Source organism: Neophocaena asiaeorientalis, unplaced genomic scaffold (genome assembly GCF_003031525.2).
Source record: "Neophocaena asiaeorientalis asiaeorientalis breed wild unplaced genomic scaffold, Neophocaena_asiaeorientalis_V1.1 scaffold191, whole genome shotgun sequence".
NCBI lineage: Eukaryota > Metazoa > Chordata > Mammalia > Artiodactyla > Phocoenidae > Neophocaena > Neophocaena asiaeorientalis.
This window is the reverse complement of record NW_020175105.1, coordinates 1,611,483-1,627,829: the sequence shown is the minus strand read 5'-3', so window position 1 is coordinate 1,627,829 and position 16,347 is coordinate 1,611,483. Positions and strand designations below refer to the sequence as shown.

Below are 16,347 nucleotides of genomic sequence, written 5' to 3'. Positions count from 1 at the left end.
CCTGTGTAGATTACAAATCATCAAATTTTAGAAAAGATTGAGGCGGATGGCTTACATAATCCTCACACTCAGACACCAGTTCTTCAAGAGGGACAAACGTTTTCCTGGTACTCAATTCATAAAAGACATTTGGGGGGTAGTTTCCTTTATAAGGGGCTTTGAAGTTTTAAGGATATTGTCTTTATATGACTTTTCAAATTTTCCAACTTTAAAGAAATACATGTCTACTCTAGTAGCAGTATAAAATACAGAATTAAAACTATTAACTTTTTTTTTACATTTTCCCACATTATTCTATATGTTCATATATAAAATTAAGATAATTAAATATACTGTTGTAAATTCTGCTTTTTGCACTTACCAATAATTGCATGTATATCTTTCCGTGATAACAAATACATAGAGAGCCCCATCATCTTTTAATGCATGTATTGTATTTTGGTATATTCATGGACAGCAGCTTATTAAATTTTCTCTTGTTGAGCATTGAGTTGTTTCTAATTTCTCAGTCATGAAATGCTGTACCTTCAACTTCTTTGTAAAACATATTTGCTCACTGGTGAAATTATTTGCTTGACAAAACCCTAAAAGTGAAATTGCTAAGTCTGAACTTATGCCACTTGGAAAAGCTCTTGAAACATTTTGCCAAATGCCCTCTGGAAAGGTGTTAGCAATGTCAAGACCGACTAGTAGAAGGTAAAGGTACGGACCTCTTCCCACGAGCGCCGACCATGGGTGAAAAGGGAAATACTACTGTTATTTCTCTAACACCCCAACATTTATTTATTGGCCACTTATATTTCTTGCTTTGAATATATTTGTTAATATCCCTTGTCTTATTTCTATTGGTATAATATATATATATTTTTTTATCATTGGCTGTTTTTAGAATGAGGATATGAATCTTCGTCTGACATATTTTCCCAACAGGTTTGTCTTAAAATTTTTTGGCGGTATTTTTTAATATTAAAAGTTTATTTTTTTCTTCATGATTTCTGGCTTCAGCGGCCTCTTTGGAAAAAATTTCCCATTATCCACATGTTATAAACCAGTTCTCCTGTATTTCGAGGTCACCTGTCGAAGGCTGTAAATTATCCATTTAAAGCTGTATTCCAGGAGCAGTTTTCTTTTGTTCTATGGGTGAGACCTGGATCTTCCTTTCTGTTTTGTTTCCAAATAGTTGTCACTATATCATCTATTGAAAAAAATCTGTCCTGGGCTCAGGGGTTTAAAATGATTTATTTATCTGTCCATTTCTAGATTCTCTCTTCTGCTCTCCCGTGACTGTCATATTTTTCATAGTGTTACATTTGTGTAATGTTTTTACAATATTACATTGCAATATATTTATTTGCTAGAATAAGCTCATTCGTGTGCATTTTCTCTTCCAAGTGAACTCTTTAATAATTTCCGGCACTCTCTTCCACCTATGTTTTACAAAAGCTGCAGAGGTTTTCTGTGTCTGCGTCATCCCTGGTGGTAAATGAAAGCTGAGGCAGTAACACTGTAGGGAGGACTGGGCTTGGGGACAGCAGCGGCGGGCAAGCGTCAGAGTAATCCAAGACCAGAATTCAGAACCTGGAGAGCAGATGCAAATCCCTGAAGCTATCTTCCTTGATTTTTATGGTTTTCAGTTGAACTGCTGACCATGGAAACCCAAGTCATACAACTTGCACTTGGAGGTAAGGGCCACGGACACTGGTGTTGCTATGTTGGCCTTGGACTCTGGATCTGTGGTGAGCAGGGTTTGCATTTGAGCTTCACAGGTGAAAAGTCTGAGCCAGTTGTTGTGAAAATGAAGAGCTGCCATCTCTTTTCTGGATGTGGTCCGGGGATGCTGCGGACCAAGCCAGCATCCTTCTAGAAGCAGCTTTGGAGGTGCTCGGTGCTCTGATGGGTGCCCAGGGATCTGCACCGTGGAGGATGGAAACAGTTATCACAGGCTGCAGGGTGTTAGGATCGGGTGCTGCTGGTGCCCTGCCATAGAAAGGCCCAGAATGATAAACAGGTGGCTCGGATTTGGAGCAACAACTCCTCTTGACAAAGTGACCTGCCGGGGATGTTTATCGCAAATGTGATCTCAGGTCTCTGAATTCATCTACCCCCTGGACAGGGCTCATCCTTCCCATCTGTGTTTGGGTGAGAATCTTGCAGAGATGAAGATTTTTGTTGTAGTCCGATTTTTTGATAGAATTGCTCTTTCTGAAAATAATTACACAGCACGATCGGGTTCAGGTGAAGCCATTCCTTTTCTGTGAAGGCAAGTCAGCTCCGCAGGAGGGATGGAGGGTGGACGCCTGCCGTCCTGTGCATCCTGGCAGAAAAGCAGTGTGCAGGGAGGGTCTGCAGTCAGCGTCTAGGTCTGTAGAGGTGTCAGCTCAGGCAACAGATGATTCCCAAGCCAAAACAGGTGATTCTGCCCTTCCGATGGGAAAGCAGGGCCAAACTACCCCAGATGATTCACACATCTGTTTGGAGTTCTGTGGGATCCCTAGCTCATTCTGAATCTCTTGGGAGAAGGAGAGGTCATTCTGTCTCTGTTTGTTTTTTAATAACTCAGGGAAGGTTATTCGGTGTGCTGAGAAATGGAGTGGCCAAGGTTCTAAATCTGGAAAGCCTGGGTTCTTGTTCTATTTCTGCTAATTATGAGCGTGTGACCTTTGATCAGTATTTCCCTTCTCCTAGTCTCAGTCTGCTTATTCATAAAATAGCAAGAGATTTGAAAAATGCCTGCTGTGGAGCTGTGGATCAAATGTGCTAAGATTGGGCTTCCCTGGTGGCGCAGTGGTTGAGAGCCCGCCTGCCGATGCAGGGGACACGGGTTCGTGCCTCGGTCCAGGAAGATCCCACATGCCACAGAGCGGCTGGGCCCGTGAGCCATGGCCACTGAGCCTGCGCGTCTGGAGCCTGTGCTCCACAATGGGAGAGGCCACAGCAGTGAGAGGCCCATGTAACGCAAAAAAAGAAAGAAAAAAATGTGCTAAGTTTTATGCAAGCTAATGGGATCTACAGACGTGTGGATACAAATATAACCACGTGTGGGAGGATAGAGGGATCCCACACAGCCTGCATCCATGCCTGAGAGGTTCTGGAGCTGGAGCTCCACTTGGTCACGGCCCAGCCAGGCCACACGCTGACCCTAATGTGGTTATGTGGGGGCACTCCTGCCTCAGACCCTCATGGAGCCTGGGGTGCTCTTGTCTCTCAGGAAGAGAAACACTGGAGCCAGGCAAAGGCCGGCTTCTATCTTCTGTATCACAGGTGCTGTCCCCATGCGATACACTCTGTGTGAAAAGAATGCCCCTCTCTCTCTTCATATTCAGTTTTCTCATCGACAGCATACGGGCCTTGGACTGGGTAATCTGTGATCATAAAATCTGTGATCTAGGCTTCACAGTTAGAATTCCCCACATGAACCCCAGACCTCTAGGTAGCCTGGCATTCCAACTCTAAAGAGGAATATTCTAAAATAACACCTCTGCAGCTGGGGGCTTCTAGAAGACCTTGGCTGCCATCCTGGAATGGTGGCACCACCAAACCTTGTCCAACCTGTACAGACACACTGGGAACATGCTTTATTTGATTTCTTTTATTTCCCCATTGTACTGTGCATGGTGCCTCCCCAAGACTCAGGTGTCACTCAGGGCAGGTCCCTTTCAGTAGCCTACAGTTTCCTTTTCCTTCTTATTGAAGGGGTTGTAGGGTTTCACAGTTGTGACCATTCTAGACAGTGGCCCCTGGTGACGGAAGAGGTCAACTGCCATTTCTCTCCGTAAGGTGCTGTAAGAGAATGGAGGGGAAAAAAGACACATAAAATAAAAGCATATAACCTCATCTATCCTCCAACTAATGATATACACGTCGGGGTGCGGGGGGGCAGGGAGAGAGAGAGGAGAAGCACAGAACAGAAAGAAAATGGTTAGTCCTTGTGTGTATTGTTTCCTTTATTTCATTTATTTGCATTCAGTTCATTGATTGCATTCTATGCATTATATTGCCATCAGTTTCATTGATTGAAAACCTACTTTGTGCCTAGAATTACAGTAGATGCTAAGAATACAGAAAATACAGACAAAAGCAGGTGAAGCTGCAGAGAGGCAGCTGAATAACCCAGGGCCACCACACAAAGCCTCCGTGGGGGTGGGCTCAGGGTGTGAGGGAACCCAGAGGCAAGGTCACCTTTCTGGGTTGGGGAAGGACATCCACCCAGTGTCTATGTCAGGGAGGAATCTGGAAGGTCACGGTAAAGGCCAGCTGGTGCAAAGGTTGGAGTTCAGGGAGACAGGAAGGTGGGAGGGCATGGAGCACGTGGACGGGGAGAGGGAGACAAGGGCAGAGGCGGGACGGGCCACGTGCAGGGCTGAGCGCTGGCCTCACCCTGCAGGTGGGGTAACCTGGTGGCTCCCTCACGATGCTCTCAACCCACACCTTAGTCTGCTCATCCCTCCAATGGAAATGATGCCCTACCAAGTTTCTGGTGAGAATTAAAAGAAAGGAAATAACCGTGAAAATGTAGAATACTGTGTATGTAAATGATGCTTTCCGAACACCTTTTGTGTCCAGAGGTGTCCACGTCAGCATGGACCTGGGTCATGCCATCTCTCTTGAACAACTGCACACAGCCTGTAGCGGGTCTCTCATGAATCTGCTGCTACTTGAATCACACACACACACACCGCGATGCTCGTATGTGGCAGAAGTTATAGAGGACACGGCAAATGAATCTCAAGCACCCTATTTTTACACTGCGATTATCGTGAAGTGACAATAGTTTTTTCTGATGTTGTGAAAAAAGGCTGTTGAAATGAGAACTCCTCCTTCTGTGAAGGTTGAATTCTGGTGTGAGGGATGCACAGGAAACACTGAGCTGTGATGCAAACAGGAGTGGACGCCCTACCTTCAGACCTGGAGACTCACAGCATCCCTCTGACCCATCTCCTGCACCCCCGTCTCCCCGCCTTGAACCCCTGTCCCATCATCCCTTCCCTGCTCCTTTGCATCTCCTCTCAGCAGTACCCATCCTAGGGCACTGCTGGTGTCCTGCACACCACCCTCAGCATGTGTTATGGGGACCGCACGGCCCTCCCTCCCTTGGCATTGACATTCAAGGCCTAAGCCACTCAACCCCACTCAACCACCACTGCGGCCCATCGGCCACAAACTCCACCGCAAGTGCGCCATTCTTGCCCTGTGGGAGCTCTTCATGTGACTGTAAGAGGAGAGCCATGAGCTGGAGGAGGGAGAGGGCTGGGGGCGGCGTGGAGCTGCGAGGGAGGGCAGGCTGGCTGCTCGAGGCGAAGGTCTGATGTAGGGAGGCCCTGGGCCTGGCCAGCCAGCAGCGAGGGCACAGGGCTGAAGGGGAGCTGGAACTCACAGGGAAGGAAGAACCTTTGAGGCAAGTGGGAGCTTGCCTTTCTGGGAGGAAAGGAAACAGGAGTAGTGGTGGGAGTAGCGATTCTGAAGTGGGGGGAGGACACGGGGGTGGCGGTCCACCGGAGCAGGTAGGCGGGGGGCCTGGGGAGCAGCAGGGCAGCCCTCTGATGGGGAAGGTGGAGGGCTGCTGCCACCACGGGGTGGAGCCAGCTTTCCACGGAAGGAGAGCCGCGAGGGGAAGCCGTCAGGGCAGGCCCTGGGCAGGCGGCTTCTCAGGAACAGTGGGAGAAACAAAGAGCGCCTGGAGGCCGTCAGCTTACTAAGGGCTCGTGATGATACTCAACAGAGACTCAGACTCTCACGGCCGCTGGAAGCTTTTAGCGAAGAGAAAACAACAAAAACACATTAAGTGTAGTGTCACAAAAAAGCAGAGGCACTACTTCACCATGGAGAACCTCAAAGACCTGACTTTTTCTGATCACAGGGGCCAGGACAGGTGCAGACCACTGGCCGCCCTGCTGCAGGCCGCCGGCCTGTGTCAGCAGAGTGCTGTTAAAAATCTACACGCCCCCCTGTGCCTTCTCACCACAGAGCCCCGCTGCCACATCAGGAGCCCTTGTTTGTGGGGCGCAGGGGTGATCGGGCTCCCAGCCCAACACGAGTCTGTCATTTCGTGTCACACAGTGGGTGACACTGTCCATGTTTCCAGAGCCGGTGTGCACCCTGAGAATGAGAGCCCCAGAGAAGACTGCTCCACGGGTCCTTGGGCCCCACTCTGGGACAGCAGGTGACAGCCGTGTGTGCAGTATGTGTGGGGTGAGTGTGGGGCTGCCAGGGGTCAGCAACCAGCCTGAGTCTGCTGCCGTGGCCATTACCCCAAACGGCCTAAAGACTCAGGCTCTTTTCTCAAGTAGCAACAGTGACCACAGTAGGAACAGGAGTAGTAACGGTGGAGGCTAGTTTCCCACGTAGGAATAAAGATTCCTCTGAAATATATTAGGGACTTTGGACCGCTAGCTCACGTGGCTGCAGAAACACGCCAGACCACAAGGCTGTCGGGGACGAGGTCTGAGAGATTTGGGGTGAGAGGATGGGCTGTGGACAGAAACGGCGACGGGTGAGAGCCGGCTGCATTTGCCAGAAAAAGCATCCTCGAGTTTGCTCTCTCCTCGATCGTGAATTGCCCAGACGCAGGGCGTTACCCTGGCTTTTCTGGGCAATAAGTCTAAACGACAGATATAAGGATGCATTTAATTTTCACGTTGCCTCTTTAGGTCCTTCAGAGGAAGTAAAACACTGTGTCTAAATTTCTACCAGCCCTTCCTTTGGGATTTGTGTGATGTTTGACAATGTGTCTTGAGAGAAAACGGACTGAATGCAAAACACCAGCCTAGAAAGCCAATGACCTTCTTGAAAATGTTTCCCACCAGGTGGCCCAGAGATGCCGGCCAGTTGGCAAACTGTCCGAGCTAAGCTCAGTTGACGATGCGCCCCGTCGCCTTGTGGTCACTGCCCTTACCACGCGGCTCTCTACACACAGTTCACACTGAGGCGGGCGGTGACCTGAGAGCTGCCTCCCTAAGACCCCACGGCTGCACGATGAGGGCTGCCTGGGGCAGGCAGAGGCCTGCCCTCGAGTATCTGTGAGACGAAGCCCACTGCCCCGAGAATCACGGCGTGGACCACCTCCTCCCTTCGTGAAGTCTTCGCTGCACCCACACAGATGCCCTGCTGGCCTGGAGCCTCAGTTTCCTTACCTGTCAAATGGGAACACAAGAGACCTTCCTCACACGGTCACAGGGTTGATAAGACCAGTCAGTCCTTACAGGGCAGTGTCCCAGAAGCCCTCAGCTGTTAAGTGACCGTCACTATGAAGACACTGGGCATCCTCCAGGGTAACTGTTTATCCCTCGCCCACCGCTAGACTGGGAGCTCCTTGCAAACTGGGTCTAACTCTTGTGAATTCCTGGCACTGTAAACATGTGTTGACACAACATTTGTTGAATGAACCACACGCACATGAGTGTATGACTAGCGAACTGATGTATGAACCGCGGGCCGAGGTCCACGAGGCCCCGCCATATCCTGCCTCTCGGGATGATCAGGAAGCCCCTCAGGGCAGGAGCTCGGACTCTGCCTGCAGGTCAGCACCCACCAGCCCCCCTGACCGCCCGGCTTCCTGGGTCCCTGCCCAGGCTCCCTCTCCGACGTCACCCTGCCTTTTCTTCTGCACAGCATGTGTCTCTGTCCAAAATCGTTTTAATTCATGTCTTCAGATACTTGTATGCCTCTTTGCTTCTGTCTTTCACGCCAGAACGTAGGTTCCTGAGAGCCTGGAGCTTTCCCGCTCAACCCGGTGAGCACAGAGCCTTCAGCAGTGCCTGGCCCAGGGTGGGTGCTCAAAGAATGTTTCAGGAATGAGTGGATTCTCCACCAAAAAGGAGAAAAGGCACCAATGGAGGCGGGGGGCTGCATCGGTCCCCCTCCCAGATGCACACCCCCCGACCCACCACGAGAGCGTATTTACTGGCACGGGGCCAGCCTCTGGACCCCGCATTTGCATCTTCAGAGCTGTGTTATCTTATTTGCAAGGCCAGGACGTCCATAAGATGCTTTCAAATTTGAGGTGTGATGAGCAATAATGCGTTGCTTCTCACTGGCAGCTTCAACACACAGGGTCTGCGCTAAACCCCCATCAGATGTCTCCTGTTTTCAATTTGCAAAACAGAGTTTAAAAATATATATGGCTTCCAACCGAATGTTGTCTTTCGTGAAAAGTAAGGTGGCTAGTCACAAGAAGTGAAGACGTGTCCCGTGCAGCGTGTTCCATGCGTGTTCTGAGGACAATGCAGAAGGGTGATGTGTATGCAGAGCTGAGCCCAAGAGGCAAAGATGCCATCCACCTAAGATGCATGAAATATCTCAGTATGCTCCTTTGAGCAGCAACAGTGGGGAATGGACTCTTCTGTCTTTTTGGACTCGACACCCTATTTTTTAAACAACGTAAATTTACTCTTAGTACTGAATGGCTCCTTAATGGGCTAATCATCATTAGGACACCTCCCCACCACGTATCTGAGCGCACTGAGTAATAGGACTCATACTTACTGGTGCACTCCTGAATCGGGCGAGGGGGTCGTTGATGGATGATGAGAATTTGCTGGATGGGTGGCTGTGAAATGAACCTTACCAGTGTATCCTGGAATATTTGCAGAGCTAAAGGAAAGAGGGCAAGAAAGGAAAGGAAAATAACAACCTGTGAAATAGTCACGGTCACCGGCACCCAACTATGAAAGCACAAAGGAGGACGCAGTCTAAAGGTTTTGTCCCACGTCAGGTCTGGAAATCTGTCTGCCAGACAGGAAAGCGTGTGGGCAGGGGCCAGAGATGTGCAGATGACAGCCCTGCTCTAGGACTAAAGAAACTTACTTCAGGCCCATGTTTTTCTACTGTTTCAATTTGCATGTGTTTTACATACATGATTCACAGTTGAGCTCTGTTTTCTTTCTTTTTTTTTTTTTTTAACATCTTTATTGGGGTATAATTGCTTTACAATGGTGTGTTAGTTTCTGCTTTATAACAAAGTGAATCAGCTATACATATACATATGTTCCCATATGTCTTCCCTCTTGCGTCTCCCTCCCTCCCACTCTCCCCATCCCACCCCTCCAGGCTGTCCCAAAGCACCGAGCTAATATCCCTGTGCCTTGCGGCTGCTTCCCCGCATCTATCTACCTTACTACGTTTGTTAGTGTGTATATGTCCATGACTCTCTCTCGCCCTGTCAAAGCTCACCCTTCCCCCTCCCCATATCCTCAAGTCCGTTCTCCAGTAGGTCTGCGCCTCTATTCCTGTCTTATCCCTAGGTTCTTCATGACATTTTTTTCCCTTAAATTCCATATATATGTGTTAGCATACGGTATTTGTCTTTTTCTTTCTGACTTACTTCACTCTGTATGACAGACTCTAGGTCTATCCATCTCATTACAAATAGCTCAATTTCATTTCTTTTTAAGGCTGAGTAATATTCCATTGTGTATATGTGCCACATCTTCTTTATCCATTCGTCCGATGATGGGCGCTTAGGTTCTTTCCATCTCCGGGCTATTGTAAATAGAGCTGCAATGAACATTTTGGTACATGACTCTTTTTGAATTTTGGTTTTCTCAGGGTATATGCCCAGTAGTGGGATTGCTGGGTCATATGGTAATTCTATTTGTAGTTTTTTAAGGAACCTCCATACTGTTCTCCATAGTGGCTGAACCAATTCACATTCCCACCAGCAGTGCAAGAGTGTCCCCTTTTCTCCACACCCTCTCCAGCATTTATTGTTTCTAGATTTTTTGATGATGGCCATTCTGACTGGTGTGTGAGCTCTGTTTTCTAATGAAGGAGGACAGGTTTTCCTTACCAAAGAGTGGACCTGGGTCCCACACGGAGCTCTGTGACACCAATTCCAATATCAGTCACAACTGTGATTTTTTTTTTTTTTTGATACACGGGCCTCTCACGGCTGTGGCCTCTCCCGTTGCGGAGCACAGGCTCTGGACGCGCAGGCTCAGCGGCCATGGCTCACGGGCCCAGCCGCTCCGCGGCATGTGGGATCTTCCCAGACCGGGACATGAACCCGCGTCCCCTGCATCAGCAGGCGGACTCTCAACCACTGTGCCACCAGGGAAGCCCACAGCTGTGATTTTTAAATAATATTTATGTCTTGCCACCGTTAAAGTACTGATTTCATATAATTTCCTGAAATTGCACAAATTTAACTCAATTCCACTTACTCCTCTGCTTCCCTGGTCCTTTTCCCCTCCAGAGAGAGAGAGAGTAAAAGAAAAACACAAGAAGGTCTGGCAGGGTTTTTCAGTGTGGGTATAAAATCCCTCTCTAGAACGGCGAGCAAACATCCAAAAGAAATATTTTAGTGGGTAATTCAGAGAAGTGTGAATAATAAGTATTGTTTTTGCCATTTTTACAGCATATAAAACCCTTTCCATGGATTATTTCCTGAGGAAGAGGTGGGCCCAGTCCCAGTGCCGCTTAAGACATGCAGCCTCACCCTCAAGTGCGAGGAAACATGTGAGGTTGAGACTATTTTCAAAGAGCAAGCACACGCTTTCTGCAAATCACAAGGCTCCCTCCAATAACACCCATCTCTGTGAAGTTCAGCTCTCAGGGTCCTCTTGCTGCCATGGCCAGGGCTCAGCTTGCCCCGGCCACTCCAGGGCCCCTCCTCGGGAGCGTGACATTCCTCTGGCGAGGGTCCTTATCCTCGATGGAGGCCCAGACGCAAGGCAAACAGCAGCAAGGACCGAGCCCCCATGGAAGGCAGAGGGACGGCTCCTCTGAGGGTCTCCTGGTTTCGTCTCATGCTTTCCACACATCCAATAAGCCAAGGAAACCTCCAAGCAGCACTGACCGCAGGAGGAATTTTCGAAATACGGAGCTTAAGGGAGGGTGCTGCGTACAGAGTCAGGGACAGGAAGACAGTGGAGGGCGGGGCAATGAACGGGGTGGGCTCAGGGGCAGGGTCTCAAATCTGGGCCTCAGCTACGAGAGGGGCGACAGTACCAAGCTCAAGGGCATGAGCAGGAGGGAGGCCAGATTCTACTTGTGTCTGTGGGCAGGCAGGTCCTCTGGCGTCCTTCTGGGCACTGATGATGTGCCCCTGGCATCAGCACATTACGGGAAATGACGTATCAGGTAGGAATTGCCCCAGTAAAATCCTGTGTCTCTTCCAAGCGCATCAGCCTACGACTTGCTGGCTTGCAGGCAATAAAGCAGGGGACCCCGATGCAGACAAAGTGAAGGGCAAGCACATCAAGGGCAACAGAAGAGTAAGCTGTGCAAGTTAGTGGATCTTGTGAGGCCAGGAAAATCAGGGAGCCAGGCCTGCCCTGCCCTTGTCTCTGCCAGCTGCAGCCCGAGGGTGCACGTGGCCTCCCAGCGCCCTGGGGGTCAAAGGGATTCAGTGAAGGTGAAAGCAACTGGCAAGTCTTTAGCACTTAGTAGGTGCTCAATTAATCGAGCATGTAAGATTTTAAAGAAATAAGAACTGTACAAAATAGGAGCCTGGCAGGCGAGGAATGCAGTTCGTCCAGGACAGGCAGCCCGAGAGAGGTGAAGACAGACAGTGGTTTCCAAACGCTGCTGCGTCCTGACGACTCACGGGGATTTTTAAAAGGTACTGATGCCTTACTCCTACCCCCAGACATTCGGATTTAATTGGCAAGCCGTGTAACCCGGGAATTGGGGTTTTTAATCTCTCCAGATAACTCCCGTGGGCAGCCAGGTTTGGAAGTCTCTGTTTCGGGCTTGTTGCAGGGACCTGGGTGAGTAAACCACTGCTGTCCAATTCTAGGCAGGGCCCTTCAGGGTTTCCTGGAATTTTCTTAAAGAATTGCAGCTGTATGTCACAGAGGTAACAAAAAATGGGGCAAAATCATTCATGTGTTGTGTCTCTCCCCAAACATTCATTAAAGCTTCCATGCATGTTACAAAGGAAATCCCCTTCCTCTGCGTGAGAGGTTTTTTCCACTGCCCTTAAAACACCTGCAGGATGAAAATGCCTCTGAAGTCATAACCTTCCATCAGAGCAGTTAAGAAGTCAAAGGTGGAAGCAAGTGACGTGTCAATCACAAGAAGGGCTTGATATGAAACATCACCCCACTATATGTGCCTTGTGGCATACAGGTTATTGATGTTAAACGGTATTATACATTACGTTATAATAATGATATTATATTACGTCATATCTAAAAATAACACCCATGCACGAATGGACTGAATTAAAGATAAGCTGCTTAGGCCTGAGAAATGAATTCGGTTGCATAATAAACTGTCACATATTTGAAAACGAAAGTCCTCACCCACGCTGCTTCTAAAAGCTATTCCATTTAACCCTTTGGCAGGGACATCACAGGGGGACTTTTTTCCGTCTTCAGTGCAACATGTTGACCTTATATCAAGAGGAGAACAGTCTCTGGGGGACACTGCAGACCTGCGGCTGATGGGTGACACGGTTTTTCAGATGGAAGAAACAAAGATATTAGAGACACGGAAATGTACAGGCTCTAAGAGAATTTCCAGAGCAGTTGTACGTTCAAACCCACTCCCCCATTTAAGGAAAGCGAGAGAAACAGGAAACCATTTAAAGATAAGCGAAGTCTTCATGTTTGCCTTTGCTCCATAGTGTTTTGGGCACCTTCTTTGGTGCCCAGTTCCCACAATAAGCCTAGAGTTGGTTCACTAATGGGTAAGTTTGAATAAATTTTTGCCTAAGTTTACAGCTAATTGGTTTTGCTCAGCAAAGCATAATAAAATAGAAATTAAATAACTTGAGAAATATAAGGAACTTCGGTAAATCAGTTAGAACGAGGGAGCCAGATGGTGTGTAATGAAAAGCTAAATAGAACATAAGGAAAACATGGAGAAAACCATGTTATATGTAGACTATAGGTCATGCATACATGGATTAGAATTCCAGTGTACACACGTTCTCTCCCTGTACCACAGGCCTGACGAATCCTCACTGAGTGTGCGCCCTTCATGACACTTAACGTGAGTTGACTGGTTTAATCTCCCAACACTCTGGGTCGCTGGTCCTGGTATCATGCCCATTTCATAGATGCAGGCACTGGGGCCTCAGAAGAAGTCCAAGTCATGTGCCCAGAGACAACCGAGCTGGCAGGTGGCGGGACTGACCCGACCCAGAAGGCCCTGACACCCAGACTGCCAGCCGCGCCGGGAGAGCTGTGCTGGGTCAGGTGGTCGGCGTCGTTCAGGGCGTGGGCGTAGTGCACGTTCAAGCCACTTGGGCCCTCGTTCATTGAGAGCTATTCTGTGTCAAGTACAGATCGAGAAGAACTCACAGGCCTGACGCCTGACAGCTTTCACGCTAAGCAGTAAAGTTGTTAAATGCACGACTAGAGGTTTACAGAATCCAGGTGGGGCAAAGATCGCTGAGGCACAGGAAGAGCCGGAGGGTGGGAGAGGGACACAGAGGGAGGCGCGGGCTCAGACTGTCCCAGGGCTGGCATCGGCCTTCAGGGCTGCCCCCACCAGCCCTGTGATCCTGGACACGGGATGGGAGCTTTCTGAGCCACCTCTGCCTAAGTCAGGGGTGGGGGGATGTGCAGCTCCCTTGCAGGGGCAGGGGGCCAGGTTAGCTGGGCCAAGTGCTGGCCTAGTGCACGTGTGGACAGAGAAGCTGGCAGGCCTGGGAAGGCTGAGGGGAAGGAGGGTCTGGGAACTGTGACTGGTTTTGCTGACCGTTCTGTGAGAAATCTAGATAAGACCAGAGTCATGCTGGCCACTGGGCTGTGCCTCCCTGAATGCGGTAAGATGTGGTAAGATCCCCAGGACCTGCTCAGGAATTAGTGTCACTCCTACCATCACCACACTCTAGAGGATGTTCTTCTCCCTCTGTTCTCAGGGAAGCTTCCCCTCTGGCATCCGGGAGGGGACACAGAAAGGAGCCGACAGCCCCATCAAAGCAGGGCTGACGCCCAGGAAGCGCTCACTGGCCAGAGGCTGCCCTGGGGACTGAGGGGCTGTTCTCCTTAACCGCTCATGGAATGAGTACCTGGGGCTCTTACATAAGTTACTCTGCTTCAACCTCCCCATCTGTAAAGTGGGGAGAGAACTTATTCCCGCACCTCTGGCTTCATCACACTGCTTTGAAAAACAAATGAGAGAGTCGATGTGAAAGTTCTCAGAAAAGGCAGAAGTGTGGGCTAGTGTAAGGAACTGCTATTCATAGCCCGTCTTGAACCTGCCTTGTGGTCAGATTTTGTTAAAGGTGCAGCGCACCCGGGGACGGGCAGGGCGGCCCCTTCTTCCATCTCAGGCCTTGGCCCAGGGGTGCCTGGAGGTCACTTTGGACAACTACTCATGATTTGCAAATGCTTCATCAGAGAGACAGCAGAGGTAAAGGCACAGTGAATACGAAACTGGGTGAAGTCCTGAAATAAAAGATTATGATTTAGTGGAAGACAGAACGGTGGAGGCGTCAGGCTGGTTTGGGAAACCAAACGGCAAACAGTGTCTGGAAAGCACCGGGTATGGGGTCGGAGGGCACAGCCTCTGCTCTGTCACCTGGACGTGCCTCTCTCCTGCTCGAGCCCCAGCGTCCTCCTCGTTGGTAAAGGGAGGGGCTGGACCAGCTGAGATGCACATACGTGAGAGCCCACGTGGTCCACGGCAAAAGAAAAACACTCTCCCTTTTCTTAGGAAAGGGCAAGGTTCCATGCTTTTGGATCCCTATTACACATCATTCTATAGTCAGACACTTCGCACTGATGAGTCCTGAATGCTAGGCATTTCCAAACAATGTGGGCCACAAAATAATTACTAACTGAAAACAAACTTCTCTTCCATCTCATTTTATAATAAGCTCTTGCAAAGAATATGGCTCTAGTATTTAAGAGTAGGCTGAAAAAACAGATTGGGAAAAAAATGGGGGGGCTCCCTACGTTAGTCTCACCTTGTTTGCTTGACACAGATTATGAGTGAGGATTGACTTTTTACCTTTTTTGTGTGTGTGTGTAATTTCTACTCAGTGCCTGAGCTTCAAGAACTGTTGAAGCCAATGGATATCGTGGATTCTAGTTCCTAAACTAGGCCCAAGTTAGAAGTTAGGAACCTCAGTGGAAACTGAATTAATGTCTTGAGTTCCTTAACTAAATATCTTTTAATAACTGGCCCATCACTACCAAATCAGAAAATATTTTATTAATTTTAATGAGAAAACTCATGCAACAATTCTGCTCTTAAGGATTTGTTCTATAGAAATGGATGCATAAAACTGTGCAAAGATATATGTGGAGGATGTCTACTGCTGTATTTTTTTAACAATAGGAAAGATTTTAGTAACTACTTGGCCTACGTAAACTATGATACAGCTTGTAGTGGAATATCACGCAGCCATTAAAAAAGATTTTCAAAGCCCTGCATAGAGCCTGGGAAAACGTCCATTGCACCTGTCAACCCAACACCGCCCCACACTCGCGTGCACATACAGCGGCATGCAGCTACCTACAGGCAGAAATTCATGCACGTTTGGCGGTAAAGTCTAAAACATGTATCACTTTTCAACACTGGCCCTGAAAACGAAAGAGGTATTCCACTTTTGCCAAACATATTTGAATTGTTTTTATAATAAACACATTTGGAAGGAAAAGAATATACTATTTGGTGAGCTTTAAGGCTAGCACTGAAGGTGTACGTGCATACACATTGCACATAAACTCTGGTTCTACTGTAAATTTTTATAATACTTCCAGGAAAGGATTTTGTAACATGCTTAAAAATGTTTATATATTTTGACCTCATAATCCATTTCAAGGAGTCTCCCTTAAGTAGATAACTCCAAATTAGAAGAAGATTCACTTAAAGAGTGTTTGACAGCATTATTTATCGTAGCAAAAGATGGAAAGAATTTACGTATGTAACCTAAGTGAACTAGTCAATGACAGTACAGCTACACCAATAAAAAATCATGATGAGTTCATAATAACATGTACCCATGATGATGTTGCAATGTTAAGGTAGTAAAAATTATATATGTAGTATGATCATAGCTATATAAATATACAAATACGAGATTCAGGATGACAGATGGAAATATGTCAAAATATTAATAATGCCTATGTTTCTGTTTAAAAGTTATGTTTTTATTGTTATTAATTTTTCCTGTACTTTTTTCTATAATGATCAGATTCAGTTCTACAACTTTAAAAGTTATTTTTAAAACTATTAGTATAGGGCTTCCCTGGTGGCGCAGTGGTTGAGAGTCCGCCTGCCGATGCAGGGGACACGGGTTCGTGCCCTGGTCCGGGAAGATCCCACATGCTGCGAAGCGGCTGGGCCCGTGAACCATGGCCTCTGGGCCTGTGCATCCGGAGCCTGTGCTCCGCAACAGGAGAGGCCACAACAGTGAGAGGCCCGTGTACCGCAAAAAAAAAAAAACCCAAA

The 16,347-nt window shown here is 48.2% G+C and overlaps 1 protein-coding gene across 1 annotated transcript in view; it reads right to left on the bottom strand.

The window, feature by feature from the left end:
• Positions 1–3,656: 3,656 nt before the first annotated feature.
• SPMIP7 (sperm microtubule inner protein 7) overlaps positions 3,657–16,347 on the bottom strand; it is a 59,813-nt gene continuing 47,122 nt past the window's right edge. Inside the window, exons 9-10 of the mRNA XM_024764387.1 lie at positions 8,482–8,589; positions 3,657–3,780 (exon numbers count right to left, since the gene is read on the bottom strand). Coding sequence (XP_024620155.1) covers positions 3,657–3,780; positions 8,482–8,589 — 232 coding nt within the window. The remainder of the gene's footprint in view (positions 3,781–8,481; positions 8,590–16,347) is intronic.